This window comes from Cavia porcellus, unplaced genomic scaffold (assembly GCF_034190915.1).
Source record: "Cavia porcellus strain 051 isolate PalLab524CR breed Dunkin Hartley unplaced genomic scaffold, mCavPor4.1 scaffold_23, whole genome shotgun sequence".
In the NCBI taxonomy this organism is placed as follows: Eukaryota; Metazoa; Chordata; class Mammalia; order Rodentia; family Caviidae; genus Cavia; species Cavia porcellus.
In genome coordinates this window covers 38,217,901-38,240,570 of record NW_026947506.1, presented here as the reverse complement: position 1 = coordinate 38,240,570, position 22,670 = coordinate 38,217,901, and the positions used below count along the sequence as shown (strand labels likewise).

The 22,670-nt window shown below is 37.8% G+C and overlaps 1 protein-coding gene across 2 annotated transcripts in view; it reads left to right on the top strand.

The window, feature by feature from the left end:
* Positions 1–19,842: 19,842 nt before the first annotated feature.
* The window catches only part of Cyp3a15 (cytochrome P450), a 56,170-nt gene continuing 53,342 nt past the window's right edge, over positions 19,843–22,670 (top strand). The window contains exon 1 of one of the 2 annotated variants that reach the window (XM_063233513.1): positions 19,843–19,982. In XM_063233513.1, coding sequence (XP_063089583.1) covers positions 19,912–19,982 — 71 coding nt within the window. In that variant the 5' untranslated portion in view covers positions 19,843–19,911. 2 annotated transcript variants of the gene reach the window in all.

Below are 22,670 nucleotides of genomic sequence, written 5' to 3'. Positions count from 1 at the left end.
ACACAAAATGCCCTCAGGTGAGAGGGGCAGGGCAGCAGCAACCATTCTGAGCCACTCCCCACAAAAAAGCATATGTGTGTGAGCAATGTGGCAAAAGTTTCACCAGAAAAAGTCTTTATCAAATTCATGAGATAAATCACATTGGTGAGAAACCTTCTATATGTAAACAGTGTGGTAAAACGTTCAGTGTACACAGTACTTTTTGAAGACCTGAAGGAATTCACATGGAAGAGAAACCCACAATATGCATGTACTCAATGTGGGTAATATTTCATCAGAAACAGTAACTGTCAAGTACATGAAAGAACTCACATGGGAGAGAAACACTACTATGTAAACAATGTGGAAAAGATTTCATCAGTTACTGCAGGAGTAAAATAAATGAAAGAATTCACACAGGGGAGAAAGCCTAGACATGTAAGCAACGTATCATCTTGATACGTATTTTCAAAGACTTGTGAACATGAGATTTTTAAAAACTTGAATTTTTTTCACACAACTAGCAGATTACTGAATTTTTTTTCATAGGAAATGATCAATTCTTACTTGTACATCAGCAGCATATTATGTTATTTACATGTTGCATATTTTTCATTCAATTCTCTCATTTCTATAAGGTTTTATATTTTGACCTAAATGTTTCCATATTTACATTGCAATGTCTTAATTTGCTTCACTGGTATTTTTTAACTAAATATGCCAAACATCCACCATAAAAAAAACAATAAACCAACATTCAACAGTTATAACAATTATTGTGAATGGTCTCAATGCACCAATTAAAAGACACAGAGTGGCAGAATGGATCAAGAAACAACATCCAAACATATGCTGTCTACAAGAAACCCATCTAAACAAAAACGATACTAGCAAACTGAAAGTCAAAGGATGGAAAACAATACTTCATGCCACAGGAACCTAAAAAAAGGCAGATGTAGCTATTCTGTTTGCAGACAAGGAAAACTTCAGCCAATAATGATCAGAAGAGCTAAAGACGGTCACGACATACTGGTTAGGGGAAAACTTCAAGAGGAAGAGATAACTATCTTAAATATATATGCACCAAATTCCAGAGCACCCAGTTATATAAAACAAGTATTAAGAAAAATGAAAAATCAAATTATCCATAACACAATTGTAACAGGAGACTTAACACACCCTTGACACCAAGGGACAGATCAACCAGACAGAAAATCAGCAAAGAAATAACAGGACAGAATCACACATGTGAACAAATCGACTTGAGAGACATATACAGAGTCTTACACCAAACAACATAATACACATTCTTCTCAGCAATACATGGGTCATTCTCTAAAACAGACCATATATTAACTCAGACAACATATTTAAATAAATGCAATAGAGTTGAAATTATCCATTGCATATTATCAGATCATAGCACTCTGAAATTAGAAATTGATGATAAAAGATACTGCAAAAATCCCACAAACACATGGAAACTGAATAACACACTCTTGAGTAATCAGTGGGTCACAGAAGAAATTAAACAATGCCTACAAACAAGTGAAAACACAAATACAACTTACTGGAATCTATGAGATGCAATGAAAGCTGTCCTCAGAGGAAAATGTACTGCACTGAAAACAGAACAAATACAAATAAATAACCTGATGTTACACCTCAAACATCAAGAAAAAGAAGAGCAAGTCAAGCCCAAAGCCAAAAGAAGAGGGGAAATTATAAAAATCAGAGCAGAAATTATGCAATAGCAACTAAGAAAAGAATCCAAAAAATCAATGAACCAAAGAGTTGGTTCTTTCAAAAATAAATAAAATTGATAAATCCCTAGCCAACTTTATTTTAAAAGGGCAAGAAAAGCTCAAATTCATGCAATAAGAAATGAAAAAGGTGAAATCACTACAGATCCTATGGAAATACAGATCAACAACACCTATTTCAAAAACCTCTACCATCAAAGGTTTGATAACACAGTAGAAATAGACAGATTCCTAGAAATATATGAAGTACCAAAGATACAGCAAAAAGATGTAAATCTACTGAATAACCCAATTTCTATTAATGAAATTGAAAACAAAATTAAGTCCTTAACTACAATGAAGAGCCTAGGCCCAGACAGATTCACTGCAGAATTCTACAAGAAATACAAAGAAGATCTAATGCCAACACTCTTCAAACTCTTCAATGAAATTGAAAGGGAAGCAATCATTCCTAAGTCGTTCCTGGAAGCAAATATTACTCTAGTACCAAAACCTGAGAAGGACCCAACTGAAAAAGATAACTACAGACCAATCTCTGTAACGAACACAGATGCAGAAATCCTCAATCAAATATTGGCAAATACGATGCAGCAAACCATCAAGAAGATTATACACCATGACCAAGTGGGATTCACCCCAGGCATGCACTGATCATACAACATATGTAAATCAATGAATGTAATCCAGCACATCAATAAAACCAAAAGTAAGAATCACATGATCATTTCTATAGATGCAGAAAAAGCATTTGATAAGGACCAACATTCATTTATGAACCTTGCAGAAAATTGGAATAGATAGTCTTTACCTCAATATAATAAGGCTGTCTATGACAAACAAACAGCCAGTATCATACTAAATGGCCAAAAATTGAAGGCCTTTACTTTAAAGGCACAAGACAAAGGATGTCCCTTATCACCACTCCTATTTAGTATAGTACTGGAAATACTAGCCCAAGCAATTAGACAAAAGAGAGGAATAAAAAGGGTAAAGATAGGAAAAGAAGTTAAATTATCATTATTTGCAGATGACATGACACTCTACATAGAAGACCCCCAAAACTCCATTGAAAGACTCCTAAATATATTAATGAAATTCAGCACTGTGGCTGAATACAAAATCAGTACTCAAAAATCAATAGCATTCCTCTACACTAACAAGAAAATCACCGAGAGAGAAATAAGAGAAGCCACACCCTTCACATTAACAACCAAAAAATGAAATATGTAGGAATTACTCTCATGATGTCTGGAGGACTGTGGGTGTCTCAGCAGTCAGGGAGGGATCACAGGTTCTGGGGGCACCGTGGCCTGTGGTGAGTGCTCAGTGAACTCCGCCCAGATCCCACACTGTTCAGACCCACCAGGCTTCCGGGTGCAGTGAAGTGGAGAAGTGGGTTTGGGGCCGCTGCATCCACCTCCCCATCCTGTCTGCACTTGGAAAACTGTGGAGCTTCCGGCAGGTGGGCAGGCCCACGCTGTCTCCAGAGCCCAGCCTGTTTGGGACTCCCAAACCTGGCCATCGGTGTGCAGAGGGGGGTCTGGGCGGATCTGGGGCGCCTGCATCAGCCTACCGTGTGTCTGGAGGACTGTGGATATCTCGGCAAGCAAGGAAGGATTGCGGGCTCCAGAGGCACCGCGGCCTGTGGTGAGTGCTCAGAGACCTAGAATAGCAAAGGCAATTCTAAGCAGCAAAGACAAAGCAGGAGGGATCAAAATCCCTGACTTGAAGTTATACTACAAACCAACCGTAGTAAAATCAACATGGTATTGGAATCAAAACAGAGCCGAAGATCAGTGGAATAAATTAGAAGATACAACCACAACTACAAACACACTCAACCACCTTATCATTGATAAAGAAGCCAAGCAGGTTCACTGGAAGAACGACAGTCTCTTTAATAAATGGTGCTGGAAAAACTGGCTCTCCATTTGCCAAAAACGAAAGCTAGACCCATGTCTATCACCATGTACTAAATTAAAATCTAAATGGGTCAAAGATTTGAATATTAAAACAGAAACACTAAATCTATTGGAAGATAAATTGGGTAGAAACCTTGAAGACATAGGAGTAGGTAGAGAATTCATGAACAGGACTCAAACTGCATGGGAAATGCTTCCCAGAATCAATAACTGGGACCACTTCTTATTAAAAAGATTCTGCATGACAAAAGAAATCTCCAGCATAGTGAAAAGAAAACCCACAAACTGACAAAAGATTGTAGTGAACTCTCTCTCAGACAAGGGACTCTTGTGTAAAACATATAAAGAATTAAAAAAGCTCAGACCCCCAGATTCAAAGATCCAATCCAGGACCCCAGCTGCGCCTAGCCATCAGTGTGCAGAGGAGGAGCTGGGCGGATCTGGAGTGCCTGCAGAAGCCCCTTCCTTTGTCTGGAGGACTGAATATCTCTGCAAGCAGGGAGGGATCACAGGTTCCTGAGGCACCTTGGCCTTTGGTAAGTGCTCAGCACACTCTGCCCAAATCTCAGACTGTTCCAGACCCCCCAGGCTTCCGGGTGCAGTGAAGTGGAGCAGCGGGTCAGAGACCACTACATCCACCTCCCCATCCTGGCTGCACTTGGAGGTCTGCTGAGCTTCCGATGGGTGGGCGGGCCCACACTATCCCCCGAGCCCAGCCTGTTTTGCTGCCGCGCCTTCCTTTGTCTGAAGGACTGTGGATATCTCTGCAAGCAGGGAGGGATCACAGGCTCCTGAGGCACCACCACCTGTGGTGAGTACCCTAACCCGGCTGCGATTGAAGAGCTGTGGAGCTTCCAAGGGGCAAGTGGGCGCATAGTGTCCCTGAGGCCCAGCTTGTCTGGAACTGCGGAGTTCTGAACAAGCAGAGGAGGGCCATTGGTTCAGCAGGCCCAATGGCTTGGGGTAGCATGGTGCCAGAGTCTCAGTAGCTGCAAACATAGAAGGGGATCTTCAACAGATCCTGAGGAAGCTTTCAAATAACACTTGAAACACAGAAATATAGGAAAATGACAAAACAAAAGACCAAATTACAAGCTCAAAGCCCCAGCCCATCTCAGGAAACCCTAGGAGGAATGTATTTAGAAGAAAATATATCCCATCCACCTCATATATCAGACACAATAGCTACTGAAGTTGACAAGCAACTCCAGGAAGCTTTAAAGAAATTCAAACTCGAAATAATCTCCCAGATAAAAGAAGAAATGATAAAAGAAATGAAAGAGATTCTAAATATATCTAAAGAAAACACAGATAAAAAATTGGAGGAACTAAACAAAAAGATAGAATCCCTAGAGGAGCAATATAAGAAACAAACAGAATACATAATGCAGATGCACAGAGATATACGGGAAATAAAAAACTCCACTGAAAGTTGTAAAAACTGCTTTAATGAAAGTGAAGATAGAATTTCAGACCTTGAAGACAGGATTGCAGCTAGTGAACAGGAAAGGAAAGACCTTTTAAAAATAACAAGGAATCAGGAAACAACAATTCAACAACTGCAAGACGATGCAAAGAAGAATAACATAAGAATGATAGGAATTAATGAAAAAGAAGGAGACAACATAAAGGATATCAAGAGGATATTTAGAGAAGTAATAGCTGAAAATTTCCCAAGCATGAGATCAGAAACTGACATCAGGATCAGTGAAGCATATAGAACTCCAAACAGTCATAACCAAAATAAAACTACACCCAGACATATAATAATCACCATCCCAGAAATCCAACACAAGAATAGATTATTAAAAGCTGTCAGAGAGAAAAGACAGATCACTTATAAAGGACAACCTATCAGAATCACAGCAGACTTCTCATCACAAACGATAAAGTCAAGAAGAGCATGGAGTGAAGTATTCCACATCCTAAAACAAAATGACTTCCAACTTAGACTGATACATCCTGCAAAACTATCATTCAAAATAGATGGTGAAATACGATACTTCCATGACAAAGAACAGCTGAAGAACTTCATGAACACCTAACCAACCCTGCAAAAAATATTGAAAGACAGTTTAGATACACAAAGCAAAAAACCACTAAGCAAAGCAAATAATTAAACAGAACAGAAAGATAAAGATGCAACAGCAGAGAGATAACATTCCTACAATTAACCAGCACTTAACAGTAATAACCATTAATGTAAATGGTCTCAATGCACCAATCAAAAGAAACAGACTAGCAGAATGGATCAAGAAGCAAAATCCAACCATATGCTGTTTACAGGAAACACATCTAACCCAGAAGGATACTCACAGACTGAAAGTCAAAGGATGGAAAACAATTCTTCATGCAGCAGGAATACAAAAAAAGGCAGGAGTAGCCATTCTGTTTGCAGACAACGTGAACTTTAAACCAACAATGACCATAAAGGATAAAGAAGGTCACTACATACTCGTAAGGGGAAAACTCCAAAAGGGAGAGATAACTATCTTAAATATATACGCACCAACCTCCAGAGCACCCAGTTATATAAAACAATTATTAACAGAAATGAAAACTCAAATTATCAGTAACACAATTGTAACAGGAGACCTTAATACGCCATTGAAACCAAGGGACAGATCAACCAGACACAAAATGAGCAGAGAAATAACAGAACTGAATCACACCTGTGAACAAATGGGTTTGATAGACATTTACAGAATGTTCCACCCAACAACATCAGAATACACATTCTTCTCAGCAGTACATGGATCACTTTCTAAAATAGACCATATATTATCTCACAGAACATATTTAAACAAGTGCAAAAGAGCTGAAATCATCCCTTGCATGTTATCGGATCATAGCGCTCTGAAAATAGAAATTAATGATAAAAGATACTGCAAAAATCCCGCAAACACATGGAAACTGAATAACACACTCTTGAGTAATCAGTGGGTCACAGAAGAAATTAAAGAAGAAATTAAACAATACCTAAAAGAAAATGAAAATGCAGATACAACGTACCGGAATCTGTGGGATGCAATGAAAGCCATCCTCAGAGGAAAATTTATTGCACTGAGTTCCCACATCAGGAAAACAGAACGAATACAAATAAATAACTTGATGCTACACCTCAAACAGCTAGAAAAAGAAGAGCAAGTCAAGCCCAAAGCCAAAAGAAGAGAGGAAATTATAAAAATCAGAGCAGAAATCAATGCAATAGAGACTAAGAAAACAATCCAAAGAATCAACAAATCAAAGAGTTGGTTCTTTGAAAGAATAAATAAAATCAATAAGCCCCTAGCCAACCTTATTTATAAAAGGGAAGAAAAAGCTCAAATTCATGCAATAAGAAATGAAAAAGGAGAAATCACTACAGACCCAATAGAAATACAGAAGATCATCAACACCTATTTCGAAAACCTCTACTCTCAAAAGTTTGATAACACAGAAGAAATAGACAGATTCTTAGAAGCATGTGAAGTGCCAAAGCTAGATCAAGAGGATGTAAAACTGTTGAATAACCCAATCTCTGTTACTGAAATTGAAAATGTAATTAAGTCCTTACCCACCAAGAAGAGCCCAGGCCCAGATGGATTCACTGCAGAATTCTACAAGAAATACAAAGAAGACCTAATGCCGACACTCCTCAAACTATTCAATGAAATTGAAAGGGAAGCAATCCTTCCTAAGTCATTCCTGGAAGCAAATATTACTCTAGTACCAAAACCTGAGAAAGACCCAACAAAAAAAGAGAACTATAGACCGATCTCCCTAATGAACACAGGTGCAAAAATCCTCAATAAAATATTGGCAAATAGGATCCAGCAAATCATCAAGAAGATTATACACCATGACCAAGTGGGATTCATCCCAGGAATGCAAGGATGGTTCAACATACGCAAATCAATAAATGTAACCCACCATATCAATAAAGCCAAAAATAAGAATCACATGATCATTTCTATAGATGCAGAAAAAGCCTTCGATAAGGTCCAACATTTATTCATGATAAGAACTTTACAGAAAATTGGAATAGATGGTCTTTACCTCAATATAATAAAGGCCATTTATGACAAACCAACAGCCAGCATCATACTAAATGGCCAAAAATTGAAAGCCTTTACTTTAAAATCAGGCACAAGACAAGGATGTCTTTATCACCACTCCTATTTAATATAGTACTGGAAGTACTAGCCAGAGCAATTAGGCAAGAAAGAGAAATAAAAGGGGTAAAGATAGGAAAAGAAGAAGTTAAGTTATCATTGTTTGCAGATGACATGATACTCTACATAGAAGACCCCCTAAACTCCATTGAAAGACTCTTAGATACAATAAATAAATTCAGTAATGTGGCTGGATACAAAATCAATACTCAAAAATCAATAGCATTCCTATACACAAACAACAAAATCACAGAGAGGGAAATAAGAGAAACTGGACTATTCACATTAGCAAGCAAAAAAAAAAAATGAAATATTTAGGAATTACTCTTACGAAAGAAGTGAAAGACTTATACAGTGAAAACTATAATACACTGAAAAAGGAAATTGAAGATGATCTCAGAAAATGGAAGGACATCCCTTGCTCATGGATAGGAAGAACAAACATTGTGAAGATGGCCATTCTTCCAAAACTCTTATACAGATTCAATGCAATCCCAATAGAAATACCATCAACATACCTTATAGATCTAGAGAAATCACTCCTCATCTGGAACCAGAAGAGACCTAGAATCGCAAAGGCAATTCTAAGCAGCAAAGACAAAGCAGGAGGCATCACAATCCCTGACTTGAAATTATACTACAAAGCAACAGTAGTAAAATCAACATGGTATTGGAATCAAAACAGAACCGAAGATCAATGGAATAGATTAGAAGATACAACCACAACTACAAACACACTCAACCACCTTATCTTTGATAAAGGAGCCAAGCAGGTTCACTGGAAGAAGATAGAATGATAGTCTCTTTAATAAATGTTGCTGGAAAAACTGGCTCTCCATTTGCTGAAAACTAAAGCTAGACCCACGCCTATCACCATGTACTGAAATAAAATTTAAATGGATCAAATATCTGAATATTAAAACAGAAATACTAAATCTATTGTAAGACAAATTAGGTAAAAACCTCGAATTCATAGGAGTAGGTAGGCAATTCACGAACAGGACTCAAACCGCACAGGAAATATTTCCCAGAATCAATAATGGGGATCATCTCTTATTAAAAAGTTTCTGCACATCAAAAGAAATCTCCAGGATAGTGAAAAGAAAACCCACAAACTGGGAAAAAAATCTTAGTGAACTGCCCCTCAGACAAAGGACTTCTGTCTAAAACATATAAAGAATTTTAAAAAATCAGGCCCCAAAATTCAAAGATCCATTCCAAAAATGGTCATCTGAGAGGAATACATAATTCTCACATGAAGAAATACAAATGGAAAATAAACATATGAAAAAATTTTCATCATCATTACTCATTAGAGAAATGCAAATTCTAACCACACTAAGATTTCATCTCACTCCTGAAAGAATGGCCAAGATCAAGAAAACCAACAACAACAAATGCTGGAGAGGCTGTGGGGAAAAAGGAACTCTCCTGCACTGTTGTTGGCAGTGTAGAATGGAGCAATAATTGTGGAGGTCAGTCTGGAGATTTCTCAAAAAGCTGGGATGAGAAGTCCCATTTGCTCCAGCTAACCCACTTCTAGGCATATTCCCAGAAGAACTGAAAGCATCATACTACAGTGATGTATGTGCACCCATGTTTATAGCAGCACAGTTTGTTATTGCCAGATCTTGGAAACAACCCAAGTGTCCATCAACTGAGGAATCGATAAAAAAGTTGCATATTTTTATACAATGTTTTTGTTTAGATGGGTTTCTTGTAGACAGCATATGGTTGGATGTTGTTTCTTGAACCATTCTGCCACTCTGTTTCTTTTAATTGGTGCATTGAGACTGTTCACATTAATTGTTATAACTGTTATATGTTGGTTTATTGTATTTTTATGGTGGATGTTTGGTATATTTAGTTAAAAAATACCAGTGAAGCAAATTAAGACATTGCAATATAAATATGGAAATATTTAGGTCAAAATATAAAACCTTATAGAAATGACAGAATTGAACAAAAATATGCAACATGTACATAACATAATATGCTGCTGATATACAAGCAAGAATTGATCATTTCATATGAAAAACAAAATTCAGTAATCTGCAAGTTGTGTGAAAACAATTCAAGTTTTTAAAAATCACATGTTCACACTTCTTTGAAAATATGTATCAGGATGAAGTATAACATCAAATTAAAATTATACTTTGGTATACAAGTTTCCACTATATGTATTTATGATGTGTTGTGTCCAAAATAGCTGTTCCTACCACTCAGTCTTCTCTGGCTCATTTCTGTTGAGCTCTTCTTCTGCCATTAGTTGTCAGTTTGTCTTCTTTACTTCACCTTCTGCTCCATCCATTGTGGCCTCTCTTCCAGTTCTGAAGTCTTGAAGTTTTCATTTTTTACAATATTTTGCAGTATTCTCTGTAATGTTGAATTGGCGGTGGCAAATTTCCCTAGTTCCTATTTATCCTGCAAGCACCTTGTTTTTCCCTCAATTTCTAGGGACAGTTATGAAGGATATATCAATCTTGGCTGGAGGTTGTTATCTTTCAAAGCCTGAATTATTTCCCTCCATGCTCTTTGTTATTTTTTGGTTTGTGCCGAGAAGTCTGCTGTAATTCTGATGGATATTCCCTTGTAAGTGATCTGTTTCTTGTCTCTGACCGCTTTTAGTATTCTGTTCTTATATTAGATTTCTGGAATTTTGATTATTATATGCCTGGGTGTAGCTCTGTTTGGGTTGTAGGTGGCTCAGATCCAGTATGACACGTATATCTGAGTATCTTTAATTTTTGCTAAATTAGGGGAATTCTCCAGTATTATTTCTGCGAATAGCTTTTGTGGTTCATTTGTTTGTGCACCTACTTCTTCTTTTATGTTCTTAATTCTTAAGTTATAGATCTTCTTATCGTCTTATAGCCTTTGTAGTATTGCTGTGTTCATCCTTGTTAGTTTTTTGAGAAAAAGAATAAAAAAAGAAAAAGGGTTCACGTTATGCAGAATTTCATAAAAAATAAACAATAGGAAATCACTAGTTAATAGATTACGTATTGCTATCTTAGAAATAGTTGTTCAAGTTACAAAATTAAAGCATATAAAGTGGACTTTCAAATAGTGAGACTGGAAAGTGTTTTGTTCAATGATCAAAAAAAACGCAGCATTATAGTTATTTATCTTACACACTTAAATATATATGCGGTTATATTCTTTAGAGCACTTCCTTTTCCTTTCTTTGCTACAATGACAAGTACACATTTTGTGTTTTATTACTCCCACAGTTCTTATGACTTTTTTTTTAAGATAGTAAAGCCAAATGTGACATAACAGGACAGAGTCAGTCAAATCAAAAGACGGACATAATAGATAATGTAAAAACAAGATGCTAGGTGATCAACAATGGTTCCCGTATTGCCTCATGCTAACTTAAAAAGAATTACCTCTGTCATCAGTTATAATAAAACTGAACAAAACAGTAAAGAATAAAACCAAAACATAGCAGATATTACAGGACTTTAAAAGAAGATAATTATCAAATAGAATGGACGTCATAATGAATCTTATTGTCTTTACAGTTGTTGCCTATGCTTTCAAGCTTCATAGAATAGAGGAAAATCAGTCAAAGCAAGATGGTGAGGGCTATACAGGGTTTCAAAACAAGTTAAAAAAAGAGACTGAGATAAAAGAGGGCATAGCAACAAAACAGCGCAGGTCAAAGCATAACCATTTAAGCAAAATAGTGTTTCATCACAAGGTATCTTGACATAAAAGTAGTTACCATAGTGTCTCTTTCCTTGAAATCTTTGAGTATAACTTTGTATACTATAGCACCAAACATATCAAGACAATGTAAAACCATTCAAGGGAATGACAGTATTACAGGGTATTTAATGATGTCTTTATGGTAATGATGTCTTTAGGTATTTATGATGTCTTGTGTCCAAAATAGCTGTTCCTACCATCCAACCTTCTCTGGCTCATTTCTGTTGAGCTCTTTTTCTATCATTAGTTTTCAGATTGTCTTCTTTAGTTCGCCTTCTTCCCCATTCATTGTGGCCTCTCTTCCTGTTCTGAAGTGTTGATATTTTCCTTTTTTAGAATATCCTGCAATATTCTCTGTAATGTTGAATTGGTGGTTGCAAATTCCCCTAGTTCCTCTTTACCTGAAAGCACTTTGTTTTTCCCTCAATTTATGGGGACAGTTGTGTAGGATATATCAATCTGGGCTGGAAGTTGTTATCTTTAAAACTTGAGTTATTTCCCTGTATGCTCTTCGTGATTTTATGGTTTGTGCCGAGAAATCTGCTGTAATTCTGATGGGTGTTGCTTTGTAAGTGATCTGTTTCTCGTCTCTGACCACTTTCAGTATTCTGTTCTTATATTGGATTTGTGGAATTTTGATTATTATATGCCTGGGTATAGCTCTGTTTTGGTTTTAGGTGGCTCACATCCTGTATGCCACGTACATCTGGTTATCTTCAACTTTTGCTAAATTAGGGAAATTCTCCTGTATTATTTCTGTGAATAGCTTTTGTGGTTCATTTGTTTGTGTTCCTACTTCTACTTTTATGTTCTTAATTCTTAAGTTATAGATCTTCTTGTCACCTTGTATTAGCCTTTGTATTACTGCTGTGTTCATCCTTGTTATTTTTTAAGGAGAAAAACAAAAAAAGGAAAAGGGTACAAGTTATGCAGAATTTCATAAAAAATAAACAATAGGAAATCACTAGTTAATAGATTATGTATTGTTAACTTATAAATAGTTGTTCAAGTTACAAAATTAAAGCATATAAAGTGGACTTTCAAATAGTGAGACTGGAAAAATTTTTGTTCAATGATCCAAAAAAACTCAGTAATATGGTTATGTATTTTATACACTTAAATATATATATGCAGTTATATTCTTTAGAGCACTTCCTTTTCCTTTCTTTTGTACAATGACAATTACACATTTTTGGTTTTTTTACTCCCACAGTTCTTATTACATTTTTTTGAAGAGTATAAATCCAAATGTAACATAACAGAACAGAGTCAATCAAATCAAAGGATGGACATAATAGATAATGTAACAACAAGATGCTAGTTAATCAACAATGGTCCCTTTACTGCCTCTTGCTATGTTAAAAAGAATTGCCTGTATCATCAGTTATAATAAAATTCAACGAAACAGTAAAGAAGAAAACCACAGCATTGGAGACGTTACAGGACTTTAAAAGAAGATAATAGTCAACTGGAATGGGTGTCATAATGAATCTTATTGTCTTTACAGTTGTTGCCTATGCTTTCAAACTTTGTACTATTCAACAGAGCAGAATAGAGGAAAATCAGTCAAAGCAAGATTGTGAAGGCTATACAGGGTTTCAAATCAAGTTACAAAAGGAGACTGAGATAAAAGAGGGCCTAACAACAAAACAGCACAGGTCAAAGCATAACCATTTAAGCAAAATAGTGTTTCACCACAAGGTATCCTGATATAAATGTAGTTACTGTAGTGTCTCTTTCTTTGAAATCTTTGAGTATAACTTTGTATACTGTAGCACCAGACATATCAAGACAATGTAAAACCATTCAAGGGAATGAGAGTATTACAGGATATGTAATGATGTCTTTAGGTATTTATGATGTCTTGTGTACAAAATAGCTGTTCCTACCATCCAACTTTCTCTGGTTCATTTCTGTTCAGCTCATTTTCTGTCATTAGTTGTCAGTTTGTCTTCTTTAGTTCGCCTTCTGCCCCATTCCTCTCTTCCAGTTGTGAAGTGTTGTGAAGTGTTGTGGCCTCTCTTCCAGTTCTGAAGTGTTGATATTTTCCTTTTTTAGAGTATCCTGCAGTATTCTCTGTAATGTTGAATTGGTGGTTGCAAATTCCCCTAGTTCCTCTTTATCCTGGAAGCACCTTGTTGTTCCATCAATTTATGGGGGCAGTTGTGCAGGATATATCAATCTGGGCTGGAGGTTGTTATCTGTAAAGTTTGAATTATTTCCCTCCATGCTCTTCATGATTTGATGGTTTGTGCCGAGAAGTCTGCTGTAATTCTGATGGGTGTTGCTTTGTAAGTGATCTGTTTCTCGTCTCTGACCGCTTTTAGTATGCTGTTTTATATTGGATTTCTGGAATTTTGATTATTATATGCCTGGGTGTAGCTCTGTTTTGGTATTTGTGGCTCTGGTCCTGTATGCCTCATACATCTGAGTATCTTTACTTTTTTTAAATTAGCAAAATTCTCTTGGATTATTTCTGTGAATAGCTTTTGTAGTCCATTTTTTTTGTGTACCTACTTCTTCTTTTACATTCTCAATTCTTAAGTTATAGATCCTCTTATCATCTAGCCTTTGCATTATTGCTGTTTTTTTCTTGTTATTTTTAACAAAGTTTTTCATTTCATGCTCCCATGTTATAAATCAGCCCCCCAATTCAGATAATCTATTCTTAGTTTCTTTCAAGCTGTTATGCCAGCTTTCAATAGAGTTTTTAGTTTCCTGGTAATCTCTTTGAACCTGCTTCATGTATTCTATGTTTTCTCTATTTTCTCCATCAAACAATTCTCCCCTTTTTTTGTGTTCTTTTATTCTACCATCTGTGTTTTTTGGCCGGTGCTTAGCATTTCTCTTACTATTCTACTTATATCTTGCTTTATTTCATTAAATACTTCATTTTTAACGTTGTGTATGAGCCTCCAGAGATATCACTTTATGTCTATTGGTACTGTCTGATATTGCATGTTTTCTTTCCTCATTCTCCTTTACATTTACCTTTCCTGGATCAGTGTTCTAAGGATTGGGGACTGATGACCCTTTCTTGTTGCTCCCTCTCCATACATTTTGTTCCTTCCATAGAAGTGTATATAGGAGGCCCAGTTTTTTTTTCTGTTTGTCTGTTACAGTTTGCTTGAATCCTCCAGCTACGTGTTCCCCCCCACTGCAGTGTACTAGTGAGACATAGACCTGGGCAGCCTCTGCTGGGACTGCCCCTCCAGGTCAACCTACTGAAGGCTTCACTGCTAGGGTGCACTGCCAGGTGCTGGGACCTGGTTTGGGCTAGCCGACTGGATCTTAGTCAGCAGTGTCACCCAGACCAAGGAGTCCCTACCAATCCCGCTTTGTTGGGAAATATGTGACTAAAGTCACTGCAGCGTCCTGTTCTGGCTAGTATGCGTGGCCCCAGAATGTCCTCTGTTGGAGTCTTGTAGTCTATGAAAGGGTCCCTGTTCCTCTTACTCACCACAGGTCGATGCAGGGCTCCCTGCCAGTCTTGCTCTCAACTCCTTTCCCTTTGCTATTTCCCACTCTCAGAGCTTTTGCCCATCTCTCTCCCTGCTGTGCTGATTCAGATGCAGCAGCAGCAGCAGGAAATTCAAATCATGGCTTCCAGAGGTGTGGGTTCCAGGTTCCCTGCTGAAATTTTATCTGTTCCTGTTATAGCACTGGGATTGCATTTCCGGTTGGTTTCTCCCAGCTTAGTTTGTTCTTGGGTTGGCAGGGTATATCTCCCTTTGCTTAGGACTCCTCACACCGCATCATTCCTGGATTCTAAGCTGGCAGTCTCAGAGAGCCTCCATGGCAGCTGTTATCTGTCCACCATATTCTCCTGGAAGTCCTAACATTTCTTCTTTTACCTGAGAGGTCATTTCTAGTTTGAATTCCTTTAAAGATTCCCGGAGTTGCCTCTTTATTTTGGTTACTATTATTTCAGGTATTTCAAGCATATGGCATGTATTTTCTTCTAAGTACATGTCTCCTTGTCTTTCTTGAGATGGGCTGGATGTTTGAGATTGCATTTTGGTGTTTTGTCATTTTTCTATATTTCCGTGTTTCAAGTGTTGTTCCATAGCTTCCCCCGGACGTGTTGGAAATTGTCTCCTATGTGCTGGGCTCCTGGGACTCCTCTGGTAGTGTAGCTCTCTCCTTGGGCAGCAAGGTCCCCAGATTATAAGAAGGTTGCCAAGCTCCTCTCAGGCAGGCCTAAAGCCTCCTCAAGCTACACAGCTCCCCCCTCTGGCAGCAAAGCTCCCCTGAGGGAAAGAAGGTGACCTGGTGTGGTCCAGGCAATTCCAAATCCTGCTAAGCCCAATCTAGTGTGGCTGCAAGCCCAGTGGTCCCCCAACCCCCTAAAGCAAGGATCTCGTACTCTCCTGGGGATTGGATGTTGTGTAACCATCCAGCTCCTTGGATGACAAAGCTCCCTAAGCTGATAGAAAGTTCCCCTATGGCCTAGGTAGGCCTCAAACCTCCTCAGCAGAGCTGCTCCCCCCTCTAAGCGGTGGCAGTAGTTCTGGTGCTCTCCAGGTCAAAAGAAGGTCACAAACAAGGCTGGAGGAAGCTCCCGCAGCTTGGTCCAGTTCCCTTCTTCAGGCGGGTCAGCTGCTGTGTGCCCTTTGGGTGAGAGAGGCCAATCAGCAAGGCCAGAACAGGGTCCCACGGTTTGGCCGAAATCACTCTTCCTGGTGGGCAGCTGCAGTGTGCACTCCGGGTGAGAGAGGGTGATCAGCAATGCTGGATCAGAGTTCTGCAGCTCAGCCCAACTCACTCCTCCAGGGAGGCAGCTGCGGTGTCCACTTGAACCTTTTGTAGGTAAATGGATGAATATTGAGACCGTACTCGTAAGTGTTATAAATCAGACTCATGTGTAAGCATCATATTGTCTCCCAGTTGTGAGAAACCAAACACATAAATAAAGTCTAAAATGTAGAATAGTTGTAAAATGGGAAGAAACTTCTCCAAAGGAAAAAGGAACTAGGAACTAGGAAAAGTGAAATGGGATAAAACAACAGGGGAAAGTAAAAAATGCAAGTCAGTGATATTAGTGTCTCTTTGTTCATCTAAATGGAAAGTTTGCACTAATATAAATTAGAGAAAGTTTTATGCCCATATCTTGTACCTTGAGCAACTAAAGATAACAACATGTAATGTATTGACTATTGTTATTCTCCTATTATTCTGTTATGAAATTTAGTTATACCTTTTATCTATAAAATAAAAAATTGCATAGTGAGTACATTGTTACGCAGTCTTTTCCCTCCTTTGACATAGATTTCAAGCACACTGAACAGGTTTTGAGATAAGAATGGAAGGTGGAAGGTTATATTAGTTTTAGGTATAACATGACCTTAAAAAATATATGATTTGGAGGAAGGTCAATATATATGAATTTCCACCGGAATTTGATTTCTAAAAAAAAGGATCAGGAGGGTTTGAGTTTAGGGAGTTAATGAAACTTTCCACAGCCCTTTCCAGAGCTGACATTTTCATCTCTCCTGTTTGAATGCATTCTGTGACCTTCTCTTGTTACAGGGAGGGAGAGAGAAAGAGAAAGAGAGAGAGAGAAAGACAGAGAGATAGAGAGACAGACAGAGAGACAGAGACAGAGAGACAGATACATACATAGATACATAGATAGATAGATAGATAGATAGATAGATAGATAGATAGACATCCCTCTTAAATTGCATCCGTCTTTTCCCCAGCTGAGATGTGATGAGTAATTAGTTTCTCATGAGTCATGTTGAGCTGCTGAGGGAATAAGCATGAGATTAGAAGCCAGTTCTCATCCAATGTACCATTAAGGACTTGAGCCTCATTATTTATCATTATGACCCTTGTCAGGGCATGTCAGAAGTTGAGTGATATACCAGAGCACTAGAAGAATTTAAAAAGTCTCTATAGCTTTATATATAATGTTTTCCATGATAGCTGTTGGAAAGCTACTGCTAGTCACTCAAGCTCTTTTCCTATCTCTGTAAATGAGGGTTAGAAACATGATCCTGGTAAGCACTCTTCAGTGAAGCCAATAAAAGAGTCAGAAATGTATTAGAACTCCTTGATTGTTCAATCCTAGTTTTTCTGTAGATTGTCTCCCAAATTCACGTCTGCCTATGATTAATATCCATGTTTTCTACTAAATTGTTTCACAATGACATCTTTGAACAGCTCAGTTCTTCCAGTGATTTCATAGGTACATCAAATGCACACTTCCATCTATGCTCATTTATGTGTCTTTATCTCTACTTCAGAAAATTGCTGAAGAAAAAGACAATGGATTCTAGACTACACCTTGTACAGAACCTATACATGACAGGCCCACAGTTGGTCTTGAATCAGTGCATGAGTGAATAGACTTACTGGCTTATTACACCTTGCAAGGGAAAGTGGATATAAGTATGCATGTATGCAGTTATAGAAATTGCCAATAGATTTTACTTGGACCCTCATGGGGAAAGCTTTAACTCAAAGGTAACAGGTTATTATGGATAAGGTTTTAAATTGCTCAACTAGCTCCTAATAAATAAAGGAGGCAAGTGAGATGGTTGTGACAAAACATTTTATCCATGAGATATCCATCTATTTAGGCCCATGTCATATATCTCCAGAGACAAGACAGATGAATGAGAAGGGTAGTTGAAGACTGAGTGTCAGGTTCTGAAGGATGGCTTACACAGAAATAATATAGAGAAACAGATATGTACAAGCTCAGTTTAGGTGTCTTCTATTTATGCTGAGTTTTAAGAACTTTGAGGTCTTTCTTTTGGTTATGTAATACTCAGATGCACATCCCAAGAAGATGTGGGACATTAGTGAGAGTAATGATAAGGAGTCTATATAATTTTCAAGCACTGAGTCATAGGGTCCCTCTAATAACAAATATAGTGAAGACTCACAGGTGACAGGTAATACTGTTACAAGTATTCACCTCCCCGTCTTTAAAGTTCTCTTCTTCACATCTTCAAGTAGTTATTCACCAAAAAGCCAGCATGCATCTACTAATGATGCCTATTTTCCACCTCCTTAAAAGCTAGAATCATCTGTTTGGAGTCTTGTGTAGTATGTGCTGCTTCTAGTGACTTTTGGTAAGGTGGCTAAGGTGTTTGAGATCACTTGTATATGTAGACTGTTCTCTTTTTTCATGCTTACTGATCTCAGACATGGAGTTATCCAGAGAAATTTCCAGCCATTATTTGATCCAAAATATGGCTAACATACTATTTGGGGAAGACCACTTTGAAGAACTACCTGAAAGGTGCATTAAGTTGATACTGTTCAGTGTAATCATTAGTTACATTTCATCCATTTTCTGTCCCTCCATTAAAGGCTCTATTCTCAACATAACTTTTCAGGTCAAACTTGAACTTCTAGTAATAGTGTTTTCCTCACAGATGGTTCCTTTCGTTGTTTTAAAAATCCAAGAAGACGTAGTGCTCCCCAAGAGATAAACGAAAGAACATGAGAGGCCCAAAATTCTTAAGGATCAACTCACCCAATTTGTATGAAAGCACCCTGCAGGGAAAATATTCTGCTAAAGACAAGGAACAGAAGGATGAATAATACCCACTATTCCTTTGACAATTTCACAAGTTGGTAATGGAAATATGTATGCATGAAAATCATCAATGGCTATGAAAAAAGGGAAGACAATAACAGAAATGTTACAGCAGACATAATTTGGGCAATGGAAGTGTTTGGTAAAAACTCCATGGGCAGAAGTGGTCTGATCTGGAATTTATTTTATCAGTACTAGGGCTTGAACTCAAGGCCCTCACCTGAGTTGTATCCCTGTCCATTTTTGAAAAATTTGAGTCTTGCTGCATTCTTGAGTTGTCCAGGCTGGGCTTCAACTAGTGATCCTCTTGAGTCTTAAAGGATTCTTAAGAGTATTCTATGGGACACAAGGGCAGATTATGCACTAGGTAAAACTACATTACATATGGATATGTCAAAATCTGTAGAAATATCTTGTTTGAATGGTTTTTGTGATCTTTGGAATCAGAGTACCCATGAAGACTAGGGGAGGTTGGAGAAAATTTAATGCTGATGGCTTACATTCCTGAGAGTAAATAACCACTGGGATTCCAGATAACATTGATTGAATTGTATTGATTTTCCATTAAATATGAGCTCAGTGTAAGGCAGAGTCAGAATGTGCATAATTCTTTGCCAGTTACCAAGCTGGAGAGGGCACTTTTCTCCTCCTAACTCCAAGTGATTTACATCTAGCCTTTCTACTGGCTGCTGCCCTGCTCACACCTCCTTTTCCAGCATATAAACATGCAGTCCTCACTGAATCCCTGCTGGGAATCCAAGCGAATCTCTGCAGGCACAACCCTAAATTCAGCTGGGGGAGAAACTCAGAGATAATCGCACGAGGAAATGGACCTGATCCCCAGCTTTTCCTTGGAAACTTGGGTTCTCCTGGCCCTTAGCCTGGTGCTTCTGTATCAGTGAGTAACTTTTCAGGCTCCTCATCTCTATACCTTTGAGTTTGGACTTCTTTTTCTGATCAAAAAAGATAATGGAAGGGAAGTTGTTACAAAAATATGAGGTTCTTATTGACCTTATAAAGGTACCTTAAGCATTCTACTCTCCTGTGTTATAACTCCCGAGTCCTCTGGCTAGAAAGATTGTTGATATGGTTTTATCACTCCTGCGGATGGTATGACTGACATTTGAATTTAGACTAATGTACTAGAATTCAGCAAGCACATTATGAACAATTGTATATTATATGCAGTAGGAACTTCAACTTCTTTCCAATCTGCGGAATCTAGGGTAGCTGTATGGGCTTTGAATGTGTCTCTTATTCATGCACTCTATGTTCTTTCTGTTGGAAGAGATGTGAGAGAGGCTTGCAGCTTAAGGACAAGGATGTTTTCTGTCTCCCTCCTATCCCCCAATGTGTTTCATGCAAGGTTCCTCAGTGTACCCCAGATTTCATGGGAGGGCTAACTCCATGCTTCCTTCTTTTCTGTGACTTCTTTCTGACAATATCATCCCTCCTAAAACTCGATTCCTCTACCCAATACTGTGTGGATTTATTTACCCCTAAATGATGAATTTTTAGAGCAGAGCACATTTGGATCTTGGAGAATAATCCTAACCCCTACCAGGACTGTTCTAAGGTGTCCCTGATGAGTCCCTCAAAACCAGAGCTTTTCATGGGAGATTGTTATGGATTTTACACTACGCATTGGAATTTTACAGAATATTGTACCATATATTGTTTAAAGCCTCAACTTAGATAAGAGAAAACTATCAAACTGCCTAGAACATATTATTGTTTCTTAATTTATGTTGCATAATGCACTTAGTCAATAAGAAGGTCGCTGTTATTTGGAAGGTGCCCTCTCTTGTAGCTGAAAGCACATGCAAAGTTAATTTTTTTAATTTTAAAGAGAATAAAACCAAACAAAATGAAATAGAATAAAGCTAGTCAAAATCAAACACGAAAGCAATACAGGACTTTAAGATAATAGGAAAACAACAATGGCTACCATAATGCCTCTTATTATCTTCAAAATAGCTGCCCATACCATCAGACATAATAAAATCAAACAAAACAGAATAAAATAAAATCATCAAAACAAAACAATGAAAGTGATACAGGACTTTAAGATGAGGTAATAGGAAATCAAGAATGGATACCATAATCTATCTTATCTTCAAAATATCTGCCCATCCTATCGGACATAAAAAAACCAAACAGAATAAAACCAAACGGAACCAAATAATGAAAATGATAATAAACTAACAATGGCTGCCACCTTCCCTTCTAAGACATTTCCTCCTTTTTCATTTTTACAGCTTCTGTTGTACATTTTGGACTCCACTATCTCCTTCTATTACTTATACCAGGGAGACAACAAAATGTTCACCCACATGAGTCCAACACACTTCACTCATGAGCATGATCTCAAGTTGCATTCATTTACCTGCAAAATCCTCGAGATTATCCTTCTTTATAGATAAATAGCTTTCCATTGTATAAAGATGTCATTTTTTCCTGTCCATTCTGCAATAGACAGGCACATTGCTCCTGCTTTGTTTCAGATCCTCACCACATGGACCGTTGTCTTCTCTGACCTCAGCCCATAAATTTGCTTTCAAGTCAATTGTGTTTATTGTATAAATCTCCTGACCCATTTGGTCCATGTTTCTTTTTATCAATGTGTAGAGGCCATGTACATTGATGTTTACAACTGACATGCTCTGGTTCATCTCTGCTATGCTATCCTCCTGCCGTTGGCCCCTCACTTTTCCCCTCCATTCAGTTTCCTATCCTGTCTTGACAATAACCCTGTGCTGCTGATCCTGGAAAAGTCACTGTCTTTCTCTCTCTAATATATCCATTAGCACTTTTTTAGGGTTGGTTTGGTGGTCATGAATTCCTTCAGTTGTTCTTTATCATGGAAGTATGTTATTTCTCTGTTAATTGTGAAAGATAGTTTTGCAGGGTACATTCATCTGGGTTGAAGTTGTTTTCTATCAGGACTTAAAACACTTCACTCCAAGCTCTTCTAGACTTCATGACTTGTGTTGAGAAGTCTGCCATGATTCTGATAGATTTTCCTTTATAGTTCATCGGTTTCTCTTCTATAACAACTTTTAATATTCTATTATGGTAAGGAATTTCTGGGATCTTGATTATTATATGTCTGGGTGTAGATTTATTCTGGTAATGGCTAGTCGGAGTTCTATATGCCTCACTTATCTGTATTTCAGGTCCTTGGGAGTCTTATTGATTATGTATACACACCACATTTTTAGCTATATTTTTCTAATTTGTTGGCATGGGGTTTAGATTTTAGGACTAGCATCTGTAAGCTTAAAATGCTTACCAGTGGTCTCTTTCCTTAGCTTCTTTTCTTTCTGAAGCCTTCCACCTGTCATTCAGGGAAGATCTGCAGGACCTATTACTCCTAGGTGTGGAAGTCCACAGGTAACATAACTTAGACGAATTGAAGGCAAGCCTCCCCTGGGAACACCAGTCATAATAGATTATTTTGGTACACAGTCAACATATAGAGATAAGAACTTAACTGCTTTGTGACTGATAGTCTTGCTAAATATTAGCAAGGCTGACATGTGCTTACCAGGTGGACCTCACCAGCTGAAGGCCCAAATTGCGTGAG